General features: G+C 41.3%; 3 protein-coding genes across 3 annotated transcripts; all 3 read left to right on the top strand.

Annotated features, from left to right (window-relative positions):
* Positions 1–196: 196 nt before the first annotated feature.
* Positions 197–3,347, top strand: LOC141910706 (cx9C motif-containing protein 4-like). The gene is made up of 5 exons (XM_074801439.1): positions 197–241; positions 458–553; positions 1,376–1,721; positions 1,800–1,970; positions 3,226–3,347. Exons 2-3 carry the CDS (start codon positions 481–483, stop codon positions 1,510–1,512), a joined length of 210 nt encoding a protein of 69 aa, XP_074657540.1. The 5' UTR covers positions 197–241; positions 458–480; the 3' UTR covers positions 1,513–1,721; positions 1,800–1,970; positions 3,226–3,347.
* Positions 1,565–3,994, top strand: LOC141911235 (uncharacterized). Its single transcript, XM_074802219.1, has 2 exons — positions 1,565–1,721; positions 3,327–3,994. Exons 1-2 carry the CDS (start codon positions 1,565–1,567, stop codon positions 3,992–3,994), a joined length of 825 nt encoding a protein of 274 aa, XP_074658320.1.
* A 2,844-nt stretch (positions 3,995–6,838) lies between these two features.
* LOC141910705 (uncharacterized) lies at positions 6,839–10,572 on the top strand. The gene is made up of 3 exons (XM_074801438.1): positions 6,839–6,945; positions 7,912–8,190; positions 9,694–10,572. The coding sequence occupies exons 1-3, from the start codon at positions 6,882–6,884 to the stop codon at positions 9,945–9,947; spliced, it is 597 nt and encodes a 198-aa protein (XP_074657539.1). The 5' UTR covers positions 6,839–6,881; the 3' UTR covers positions 9,948–10,572.
* Positions 10,573–11,613: the final 1,041 nt, after the last annotated feature.

Below are 11,613 nucleotides of genomic sequence, written 5' to 3' on the forward strand. Positions count from 1 at the left end.
TCGAAACAGACTTTCAGATTTCGAGCGAGTTCACCGCTCAAAATTCATCGAAATATCCCAATTCGAGAATCATCAAATAAATCTGATCATAATTACTAGTAAAATGAGATTAATTTCTAGAAAAAATGAAAACCCGATCGCGCACGGATATATTAGTTCATTGAATTGCCGGAAGACGGTGCTCATAACGAGGAAATGGTTTTTTATTACATCCACTACACGATTAAAAGGCGATTAAAAGGTTAGATTATCGTTAAGCACCGATTTTTTTCGCTTTTTAACACGAAATATTTATCCCATATATATTCTTCCGTCATTATTCGTAAGTATTTTCCATTGTCAATTTGTGAAATTAGTCAGAAATTCAATTTTACCGAGTCGTAGGCCTATTTTCAATCAAAAAAGTCAAATTACAAATCAACTAACATTATTGTTACGAATTTATCTTCGATACAAGATCGATCCTAGTGAAAATGAACGATGACGTCGAAGATGGAAAGAGGCGTCGATCCTTGCCAGAAACAAGCCTGTGCAATACAATATTGTCTCCAAAGTGAGTCTAATTAAATTGTAGTCAAACATTTAACAGTCCTGTTTTTGGAAAGGACACTTCCACGATGATCATGATCAATGTGTCGTGTTCCATTCATTCACGTCCATCAAATTTTTTGGAGTGCCCTTTTTTGTCAACGGATATAATTTGGTATACATTTCACAGTGGGGGAGTACGCTCAGGCCTTTTTTTAATTACTTGTCTTACGGGCTCCGCTGTCGCAATTTGCCTAAAACGCCAATAAACCAAAGACTACTATATAGCTAGAAGTAGTTTACATTTATTTCCAACGCCGTTGAACAAAAACGTATTGCTGTAAAAATTCCTCGTGTATTTATTGTGTATTCAGTTGTTCCGATTCCAATACCCTGGATAGGCCTATAACGAACCACTAGTTATTAACGGACACATTTCCCTTTCCCATGCAGTATAATTGTACGATTTTTTTTAGATTTTATTTTTTCCTCCTTCTCCTTTGGAAATAAAAGGGTATTAAATAGTTTTATTTTGATTTTTTTTTCTTCTCCTTCGAAAATGTTTGACAAAGACTGGGGAAAGGTTTTTTAAAGATTTTTTTATTTCCTCCTACCGAATTTTAAGAAACTAATACCGTAAGACAAGTTATTAGAAAAAAGGGCCTTAATCAGGCCCGTAGCCAGCCTTGTCTTCAGGGGGGAACATTTTTCTATGAAGTGGAACATTTTATAAGTAACCCACGCTAATATTGGGTTTCTGGGGAAAATAAATTCGTGCAGAAAATTTTCGAAGTATGCCAAGATTTACTTTACTTTACAAAAAAATTGTTCTCGTTTGCGGTTTTAGATCACAGTTATAAAGAAGAGAAATGCTCGGCGATTATTCGCGAAATGGAAAAATGCTGCGCGAAAACCGCCGAGAGAAGAGCGACGTCGATTTGCTGTTCCGGGTTTCAAAAACGAATTCAGCATCGAAAACGCTAAGGAGGAACGATTACGAATTTCCTCGACGCTTTTTCCCCCGAAATCGTTGATAATGGGCGTAGGGGCATCGAAGGAGCCGGTTCTCACGTTCGAGAAATGCGAAACGGATATTTTCATCCCGCACAAAAAGTACCGGCCGTTTCCGTTCGAACTGCGCAGTCGACGGCGAACTATTTGTACCAAATTCAGACCGACGCCTCCGCAGAAAGGTAACAACTTGGCTTCTACCGTTTATCACGTTCAAACGTTTTGATAGCGATATTCCCGATTCGACGAATCGATTTCAGATTCGCCGAATGGTCGGACGGAAGATTTTATGTGCGACGTTGTTTGCTAGTTCGTTCCGGGTTCGGACGACGAACTCGTAAGTTCTGGAGTGTTTAGAACGAATCCCAGGAGGGCGGTGCCGATGACCCGTGCGGGGTTCGCCTGTAGATGGATTCTCGCATCGACTACAGGTAATATGGCAGTGGAGATTGTCAGATGCACCGTGATCGGAAAAAAGTTACCCGTATGGGACCGTTCGTTAAGTAAGCACGCAAGCCCTAGGTAGGCAAAAGCGTACGATCTGCGTACAAAACTCTAATGTCTATTTCAACCTGACCTGAGAGCGTTCCGGGTGGCCTCGCTCATTTTTGGTAGTACATACCTGATAAAGGGTTTGTAGGACCAGAAAGGACAGGCAGTCGACCTAAATCATCATTTTTTAATCCATTTGAAACTGTATTGAAGGATATCCAAAAAGACTGCACTGAAAGGGGTTAAATGAAGAGAAGTGACTCCATGATTTGAAAGATTAACAATATGTTTCCATGCCTACACACCAAACTTCAGTTGGTAGACATGGAGACATATCGTTAAACTTTCAAATCATCGAGTCTCTTTTCTCTCATGAACCCCTTGCAATAAAGTCATGTTACCCAGGATTGACTGTTAAGATTAACAATGCCAGACTTAATCTCTCGATGAGATCTTCCTGACCAATTACTTATTGGGACCAGGTCACAGCAGCCACTTCTTTGAAAGCATAATATTTCGCTTTCTTCCTTTTACTTCTCAGATTATCATGTCGGTGAGCTTCTGGGCCATCGGTCCTTTATTGACATTACCCTAGAAAATATGCACTACATGTATTATACTCTTTCGTGATTCTATGCTTTTATTCTGCTATTGTAATATTTTTGTGCTCCTTTTCATATACCGGTAGTGTGGTTATCTATGACGTGTACTCCTTGGAAAGTCTCTCGAACCCTATAACCCTCTGGAAAAACACCTTTGAAAACAAAACCCTCACCCTCTCAAAACCCCAGCTCTAGAAAGCTTGAACCCCTCGAAACCCTAGACCTCTTACCCCCTCCGAAAAACCTACCTCCCTAGAACCTCGACCCTCTCGAAGCCCTAACCTTGTAGAAAACCTCAATCTCTCGAAAACCTAACCCCTCTGAAAGCAAACCCTCTCGAAACCCTCGGCGTCTAAGAACCATAACCCTCTAGGAACCCTCGACCATCTTGAAATTGTTAGTTTTGCAGAATAGCACAATACGTGTAGCAACAAATACTACGATTTATTTCTCTTCCTGCTAATCATTAATATCGCTGCTTTGCAGCTATATTTAGGGTTTCTGCTGCGTTCGCTGAAACCCTATTTGTTATTCTGCATATTATTATTATTATTATTATCATTCTATTTTTCACGCTGCATCTTACTGAAAGAATATAGTGCGATACACTGTCCGGGACCTGTAACCCATGGGCGTCAGTCACTACCACTTCATCCGAACGGCGAATTCGTCTGCCACATCCGCGATTATGAGATCTGCGTTCACATCTGGAGACGGGCGCGCTCAATAAGCGAGAACGCTCGACGAATTTCGACCGCTATCGCGGTTCATTCTGTGCCGTGTCGCCGAACGGCGCGTACCTAGCGTTGATCTGTGATCCTGGCGTTCATTTTTGGATCGTGGTCGTCGAGAAACCCTCGAGAAAGTTCCGAGTCGTCGGTCGCGTGCGAAGGCACGAAATCAATCGCGGCTGCTGCAATTGTAAGTGGTCGCCGGATAGTCAGTTCATCGCCTTTACCTCAATTGACGATAACATATCTCTCGTCGATTGTCGCGATAAAAAACGCCCCGCGCTGTATTTGAACGTCGTCGATGATTTCGAAAAATTCGATGGTCGAATTGCGAACCCGCGAGCGTTCGACTTCGATCCGAAATCGGCGCATTCGGTTTTGGCGTTCGCGACGCGCGGCGACGTCAGTAAACTCCACGTTTACGATGTCGACGAGAAAGCGGTCGTTCGGTCGACGGTATTGACGGCAGACGAATACGTCGACGAAGAAGAGGTCGAGCTTTCAAAATATGGACTATCGATCTCATTACGATACAGTCACAGCGGATATGTAATCGCCGTCACGCTCGGATTGCGAATTCAGATTTTAAACGCGAGTGATTTATATCCTGGACGGTATCGCGCAGGATAACGGCGGCTACGTTCGACAGCAGATGTCAGAGCTTTACCCGATTACTCGAGAATTTTCGTTCAGCCAATTCGACGAGTACCTGGCGGTTTCGTCGACGGACGGGTTCATACGCGTTTGGCAGTTGGACGCGGATTTGAATTTGCAAAATATGTGTCGTAAGGTGATCCTGGCGAGCACGTATTACGATCAAGTGAAATTTTTACCGATACCCGATCGTTTGAAGTTGTATCTTCTGCAAATACCGGACTGGGCGGCGGCCCGCGACGCTGAAGCTTATCTATGAGATGTGATATTTGTGATTATCCCGAAGAATACAATACGCTTACCTTTGCCGCCAACTGACAGATAATTCCGTGGTGGTCTACCAGGTGTCGCCAGTAGTTACTTAGTTACCGGCGTGCCACCAGCTTTCCCGCTAGATGGCGTGCGAAACAGTGCGACAACCCCGTCAAAATTGAGTTCATTTTCAATCAGCTTTCATCTAGATTTTTAGCCTCCCTCATCAGCAATTAGGCAAATCACTCCTCTTGATAAACTCAGATGATCTTAAGGTTCATATTTAAGGTAGTTTTTACTGATCACCATTCAAAGAATTTGAGAAATTATGGACAGACTTTAATCGAATATGAGAGAAAATCCGGCAGTTGTTGTCTGAGTGCACACTAGCGAACCTGGTGAATCCTCGCTTGCCACGGTCGAACGTAGAGTCCTCATTGCTTCAACATATCGGCTAGTTTTGGTGTCATTAACCGTTACTTGGGAATAGAGGATTCCGCTTGTTACAAGCGATGATCCACCAGGTGTTTACTCGGCTTTGTCAATTCATTTCTTTTATCATATTGCCTTTCATGAATTCTAATTTTATTTTCAATGACTTTGTTTTTTGTCAATTCGTGTCACGATATACAGTACAATGTACAAGAAAATATGACACGTTATTTTTTGTTGAAAATGATCTTAGTTTAGATTTGTTTCGTTGTCAACGACAATTAATGCAACCTTTTAGGACCGATGTTGCGTACACTCAATGTAGTTTACTTATAGATCGATGGATGGCGGTTGTGTACCGGTAATTTCTATGAACCACGTGACCATCCGAGAAGTCGATGGTTTGAATAAGGTGTGATATTCGGTTGTCGGGGTATGAAAAGATAGAAATTTGGGAACCTTATCGAAGTCGTGTCATTTATTTACGATTGTTGGAAGAAATGCATGGATGCAATGATAGGTATGCATTACTCCGAAAGAACTTTCATTTGCTCAATATCCGCACACTGTGGATATGACGTCGAGTAACGAGTGAGTTCGCGCATTCTATTTACCGGCTTCTGTACGAGATTCAATAAGGGATCATTCATTTATTACGTTTGCATTATAAACTGGCCCATGGGTCACAAAAATTGACTTTTCGCTTGAGTGGTAAGACATATTCGTGAATTTTTTTTTGAAGGTAGCCAGCCCTTGATCTCAAGTACCGGGATCCATGAGGGGAGGGGAGGTGTACGTGCAATTGTGTACTGTTATGCTGAATGTATATGAAAAACTGTTATATGCTACTGTGGCAATCGAGGATTCTACGTTTGGCAGGCGAGGATCCGCCAGGTTCGCTATTAGAACTCGGTTTACCGCGCTCCAATTCCTCTATATTTCAGTTAAATTCGAATCAACTTTTCTCGTTAATAAATCATTACTTATAAAACTATACCATACGTCACGCTCATTGAACGTCAATCTTATATCTATTCGATGACTTGATATGATACTATTTCGATTTGGGAGCCTAAAAGTCCAGTTCAAAGATCATAAAAAATGAACTAATTTAACGGACGTTGGGACGACTGGTTTTTGGACACGAAATTATAATTTGGGTTCAACCGCTTTTTCATACGTTTCAAATGTCAAAGAATTGGTCCGTAGTTATGATGAACTTTTAAAGGGACTCCTGGTTGTCGCGAGTCCGCTGTATTTCAGACGATTCTAGGACAAAAAACCCCATATTCTCACGCATTATCCTCCGTCATTCGTTTCTGGCCTTACTATTTACCGCAATATTTACCAGGTAGGGCCACGCGCTATTGTTTAGAATTGTATACAATGGGAGCTTTTGAAGCGAAATCAATTCGAACACCTATTGCTTATTACGGCCCTGATGGAGAACCCACACAACTATGGAACTGAATCTAGAGTTAGATTAAACCCAGACATGTGTGGAACTTGGTCTAGAGTCAAGTTAAACCCACACAACAATAGCTGTCGCAATGGAGGATTCCACCTGTGGTTATAGAAGATTCACCAGGCGTCGCTAGTGTGCAGTAGGACACGAACTACTGTGGCAATAGAGGATTCACAAGGCGTCGCTAGTGTGCAGTAGGACATGAACTACTGTTTCAATAGAGGATTCACCAGGCGTCGCTAGTGTGCAGTAGGACATGCACTACTGTTGCAATAGAGGATTCACCAGGCGTCGCTAGTGTGCAGTAGGACATGAACTACTGTTGCAATAGTGGATTCACCAGGCGTCGCTAGTGTGCATCATGCAGGCTTCCTATTTCTAACTCAATGTAGCCCACGGACACTTTTATAGTGACAACTAATTTTCACTACAATCGACGTTTCAGATCATTTAACATTGTTAGTTGAAGGTTACTTTAAGATATATTCTCTCATAAAAGGTACCGGGCAACAACATCAATCGAAAAATTTACCATTTATTCAAATTCATGCGTTCGATTATCAAAATTCAATCGCGTCACTCGAGAATTCATTGTGAAATTTGAAATCACGAAAAAAACGCATCGCTAAAAACGCATCGCAGTAAAAAGCTTGCGCCGCGTCATAGAGCTGCATAAGACGCGTTCACCTCCGGAGAAGACGTCCGGAAACTAAGATGTTCGGTCTAAGCATCGTTCTGGCGTTTGCCTTCGTTTGGGTGGGACATTCTCTGCCAATAGGTAAGATTTCTTTTTTTCAAAATCTTTCTTTTTCCGATGGAAAATATTGTAAATTTTTTTCTTACAAAACGTACAATACGTTTCTCGGACCCGTTTATTGGGGAAACTTTTAATTCGATATCATTATTATCATATATTATTCAACTCCGCTATTATTGTAATCGAACTCCTAGAAAATACACTTGTTGACGTGTTCCCCCTACAAATATCGAGGGCTTAACTTAATTTCTAATAGTTGAAATATTTGAACGACCAGAGATTCCCAGGTCTCCTACAGGTTCCGCTGTTCATAGAACTATCGCGGTTATAACGTAGGGATTTTATTCTGATCTCTATCAGAGCCCGCGGTTGCGCAGTTTTGAGTCAAGCCCATCAAGTAGGCTTAAATGTTCTTATGTATTATTATAACGTTAATTAAAAGTGCTACCATATTGACTACTCGAACCCTACTGTTATAGTAGTCAGTATTTGTGTTACAGCAGCGAAATTAGATTAACTTTTTCAGTGCAACTACACCGCGGTGCAGTGTATGAATCGGTAATTGATTTTGCTAGTACACCGCACTGCGGTGTATTGCCGATTTAGTTTTTAGTTTTTATCTCTATACAAAGATGACAGCACCCGTCAAACATAGTGAAATATTAGTACCTAACGATACACCGCACCACGGTGTAGACGCACTATAGTGGTATTCCCGTTATTCAACACACTAGGGTGGAATTTTCCCAAATTTTCACATTTTCTCCAGCACTTAGGGTATTAACTAGTCAGCACGGAAAAAGTCAAGACTGGTCTTAATTAAGTTGTTTGATTTGTTATATAAGCTTAGACTGGTCTTGATATTTTGAATTGGCTATACAACCAAAATGAGCTTAGACTGGGCTGGTTTTAAATCGAAGCCATGACTGTGCAAGAGGCGGCTTACTGATGAAGCTCGTTGTTTAATAGATCACTTCTCATTCACAGATACGGCATGCGCATCAGGAGGCCGGCTGAATTGGAACATCATCCCTGGTTTTGCTCTTGCAGGCTTCAATGATAACTATATCGGCCGAATGAGTGAACTCGAATGTCTGAAATCGTGCGCTAATTTCGCTAAATTCCTGTGTCGTTCTGCCGACTACGACACGCGGCATCGAGAATGTTGGATCCAACCAGAAAGTCGGTTTACCTTCCCTGAGAAATACCGGAAATTCAACGGACTTACTATGATTGACTGGCAGTGCAAAACGATCAACTCATTGTGTAAGTTAAGTGTGGGATTCGAACCTGATGACATCGATATGACTCAGCCACGACACAAACCCTGCCATGCTTGAACGGGTGCGCAGGTACATGCGCAGGTTTGCCGCGAGAAAACTCGCGGCGCCTATCAGATTGCTCGTTGTATATTCGCTAAGGTCAATCTTAGGGAATAACTATAAATGGAAAAACCCGACCCAAAAAAAAACAGAATTTCTGAGTGGCATAACAGGGAATTGTTAGATTCAATGCTTCTATGACTCGTAATATATCCAGTAGACTCTCTATACGTCATCTTTGATTAAGCCACACACGCCGTAGTATTATAGAGATATGAAATTCTTTTGTCCGGTTTAAAAATCTTGTTACGATTCTGACCGTGAGGTGTCTAATTACGCGCACTCCCCGGGGATCGAACCCGGGTCTCGTACACGCAGAAAAGACCACTTCATCTATCTAGTCCGCTGCTTGGCCAGTGGTTAAACAGCTTGCCATTTATGCATAACTATCTCACGTCGTTTAATGGAATTTTTCACGTTTTATTACATAAAGAACTCTACACTTAATTATTCAGAAAAAATAAAAGGCTAATCCGATCAGTAGGTACAACCACTTAGCGCGACAGAAATACACGCACTCGCGGTCGTTGAAGCATAGCAAATGTGGCTTTTTCTATACCAAGATATTTCACAGGATTTCGCGATTATATCGGTTTATCGGGGGCTATTGTCACCAGTTCAAAGGCAAAATAAAAATGATCAGTTTTCAGAAAAACCCTGGCCCCGGTTTTATCGACCGGTATTACCTTTAACCCGGGGGCTAACTAAATTGAAAATGAATTAAGTTAGCCCCCAGGTTTAAAGGTAATACCAGTCTATAAAACTGGCCCCTGTTGTTAACTAGGGCCGGGTGGATGGCGGTATATCGGGGTTTGGTTGTATTTTCTGAGATACTCCATTGAGACTTAGATTGGCTATAGAACTAAAATGGTCGACAGGAGGCGGATCCAGGAGGATTTGTGAGACGTTTAAAACACCATGAAATATTTTTGAGTGCCCATTTTCAATTTGTCAATAAGTTTTTGGAAGTGTCTTTTTGGATGTGACAAGTTAATAAGACTTAAATATTGGCCTCTAGGTGCACCCCACCGCTGAATTGCACAGTAGTGACCTGAATCCAAAAGTGGTCTTAAATCTTAAGACTGGTCCATATTGACTCTGGAACATAGGTCTTAGACCGGTCTTAGTTCCAAGCCATGTGCTACTGGCCCCCCTGTGTAAGACTGGCTCCAGCATGGGGCCGGTTGCATAGTCATGGCTTAGACTTAAGACCAGTCTAAGACCAACTTAGTTCTATAGCCAATCTAACAACTGAAGACCAATCTTAAGATTTAATACCACTTTTGAACTTAAGTCACGACTGTGCAACTTGCCCCTGGTTTAAGACTGGCCCCTGGGCCTTAAACAGCTTCGAAATTATCGAAATTCTTTCTTTCGTTTTCTATAGATTTCCAGGGGGTTCAAGGTCGGCAAATTCCGTCACCAGATGTCGCTGCAGTCGGGCCTATGACGTCAGGTAGTGAATTAGAATGCGCGTTGGCGTGTCTGGCCAATCAGAGATGCGATCTGATCGTCTTCAAACTGATATCATCATCGAAGGGGAACTGCCGTCTGTACAACAGCATCATGGTACCGGATACAAAATGGCAGCCGGCAACAGACGAACTCGTCTTCAAGGACGAATCTAGAATCAACTTCTAAATAAGCAGCTACTAGACCAGGGACATATACAAATTCATCTTTCTCTGCGGGGAAATGCTGACTCATCTTAAAAAATCATATTTCTTATCAATCAGGGAATTTGAACAGTGGCTCGGTCATTTTTCTGAAGCTCTGCTTTCTTTACAGGGTGAACTGTGTAATACATCACATATCTCTCAGTAAACATATCACAGAATAAGATGAAACTTTACCCTACACACATGCGTATGTTTATTATTATGATGGTATTGGTCGTATTTTTAATTATTACAATGCCAATATATTAACGGTTTATATGGAGAATACTGTGTCCCCTTAACGATTACAGATCTGTACACTTTCCGCCGTTTGTGGGCACGTCTTGAATGACCCCAAATAATAATGTGTATTTACAGATTTCTTGTTGAAATAATAAACATTGTTTTCGTTGCTGTACAATATTTCTTGTCGATGATATTTTCGACCGTCCGTTTCTTCGCTAGATTACTGGTTCAAATTACTCAACCTCATCTATGAAGACCGCCGGATCCCCCAGGCCAAATATTTCATACTTTGAATGAAAGGAGCGGTCGACGCGTTCGACCCAAGACTGAGTTCTTGCGAAGACGTCAAATGTAACCGAAAATAGGAAGTGTTGTAGGTGACGTCATAGTTGAAAGAAGCAAACGTACATGATATTTTCATTTACACTTTTTATAAGCGTAAAAATAAAAGTACGAACGAGCGGTTGACTCTCTTTACTTAGCTTCAGAGCGAAATAACATCCTTTTGGGTAGACAGACTTTATGGCTCTGCTCAAACTCCAGTCACCCCATTTTATTTTATATTATATTTTGTCATTATTTGTGTTGTACATATTGATGGTGACAAATAATCTACTATTCTATGCTATGCTATGCTGTGCTATGCTGAGCTGTGCTGTGCTGTGCTGTACTGTGCTGTGCCGTGCTATGCTATGCTGTGCTATGCTGTGCTGTGCTGTGCTGTGCTGTGCTATGCTATGGTATGCTATGAATCTGTATTCTCCTTTCAACTTTCTAATCAGCCACTCAGTTCCTTCGTTTGATTTCTTGTATAAATATCCTGGTAATTCCATTATGTGCGCAGAACGCCTGATGAACAGTCTTTAGCCGAAAAGATGAATTCTCTATTTGGCTGAGGTGAGGATACTTAGAAGTGATGTTCGTTTTTTTTAGAATAAAACCCGGTGCGAGGTGCATCGTCTCTGAACGTAGAAACTGTTGCATTGATAGACTACGAACAGCGCCCTCGAGCGACAAAATCATTGATATATTCCTTTTTGATCAAAATATTATTGTTCATAAACTTTTTTAATGTTGAACGATTAAATGATGAATTACTACATGAACATTACGCCAGTTACAAATTGGACAAGTTTTGTATCCCTAAAACTCTAAATCCTAGTTTCAAATGGATGGTAGCTTCTCATTGCAGGTTTTTACGAATAAGTAATTCAGTAAACACGCTACCATTACCAGAGAGTTGTGAGTTAGATTTAACTAAAAGCTAAAATAATGTTGCTTATTATATTGTGGTAATTTTGCTCTATTGCATTGTATGTCATTGTATAAGTTCATCTAATCCGGTCATGTAACTGCAAACCAGATTTAGGGATAAGCAAACATTTTACCGGGACTCGTGTCAA

Source organism: Tubulanus polymorphus, chromosome 9 (genome assembly GCF_964204645.1).
Source record: "Tubulanus polymorphus chromosome 9, tnTubPoly1.2, whole genome shotgun sequence".
Taxonomy (NCBI): domain Eukaryota; kingdom Metazoa; phylum Nemertea; class Palaeonemertea; order Tubulaniformes; family Tubulanidae; genus Tubulanus; species Tubulanus polymorphus.

What these genes read in the sequence shown, in the direction of transcription:
- LOC141910706 (XM_074801439.1), top strand. Translation starts at nt 481, where the DNA reads ATGACGTCGAAGATGGAAAGAGGCGTCGATCCTTGCCAGAAACAAGCC. An exon ending in AATACAATATTGTCTCCAAA is followed by an intron (nt 554 to 1,375) that starts GTGAGTCTAATT and finishes TTGCGGTTTTAG; the next exon opens with ATCACAGTTATAAAGAAGAG.
- LOC141911235 (XM_074802219.1), top strand. Translation starts at nt 1,565, where the DNA reads ATGGGCGTAGGGGCATCGAAGGAGCCGGTTCTCACGTTCGAGAAATGC. An exon ending in ACCGACGCCTCCGCAGAAAG is followed by an intron (nt 1,722 to 3,326) that starts GTAACAACTTGG and finishes CGCGATTATGAG; the next exon opens with ATCTGCGTTCACATCTGGAG.
- LOC141910705 (XM_074801438.1), top strand. Translation starts at nt 6,882, where the DNA reads ATGTTCGGTCTAAGCATCGTTCTGGCGTTTGCCTTCGTTTGGGTGGGA. An exon ending in GGGACATTCTCTGCCAATAG is followed by an intron (nt 6,946 to 7,911) that starts GTAAGATTTCTT and finishes TCTCATTCACAG; the next exon opens with ATACGGCATGCGCATCAGGA. An exon ending in CAAAACGATCAACTCATTGT is followed by an intron (nt 8,191 to 9,693) that starts GTAAGTTAAGTG and finishes CGTTTTCTATAG; the next exon opens with ATTTCCAGGGGGTTCAAGGT.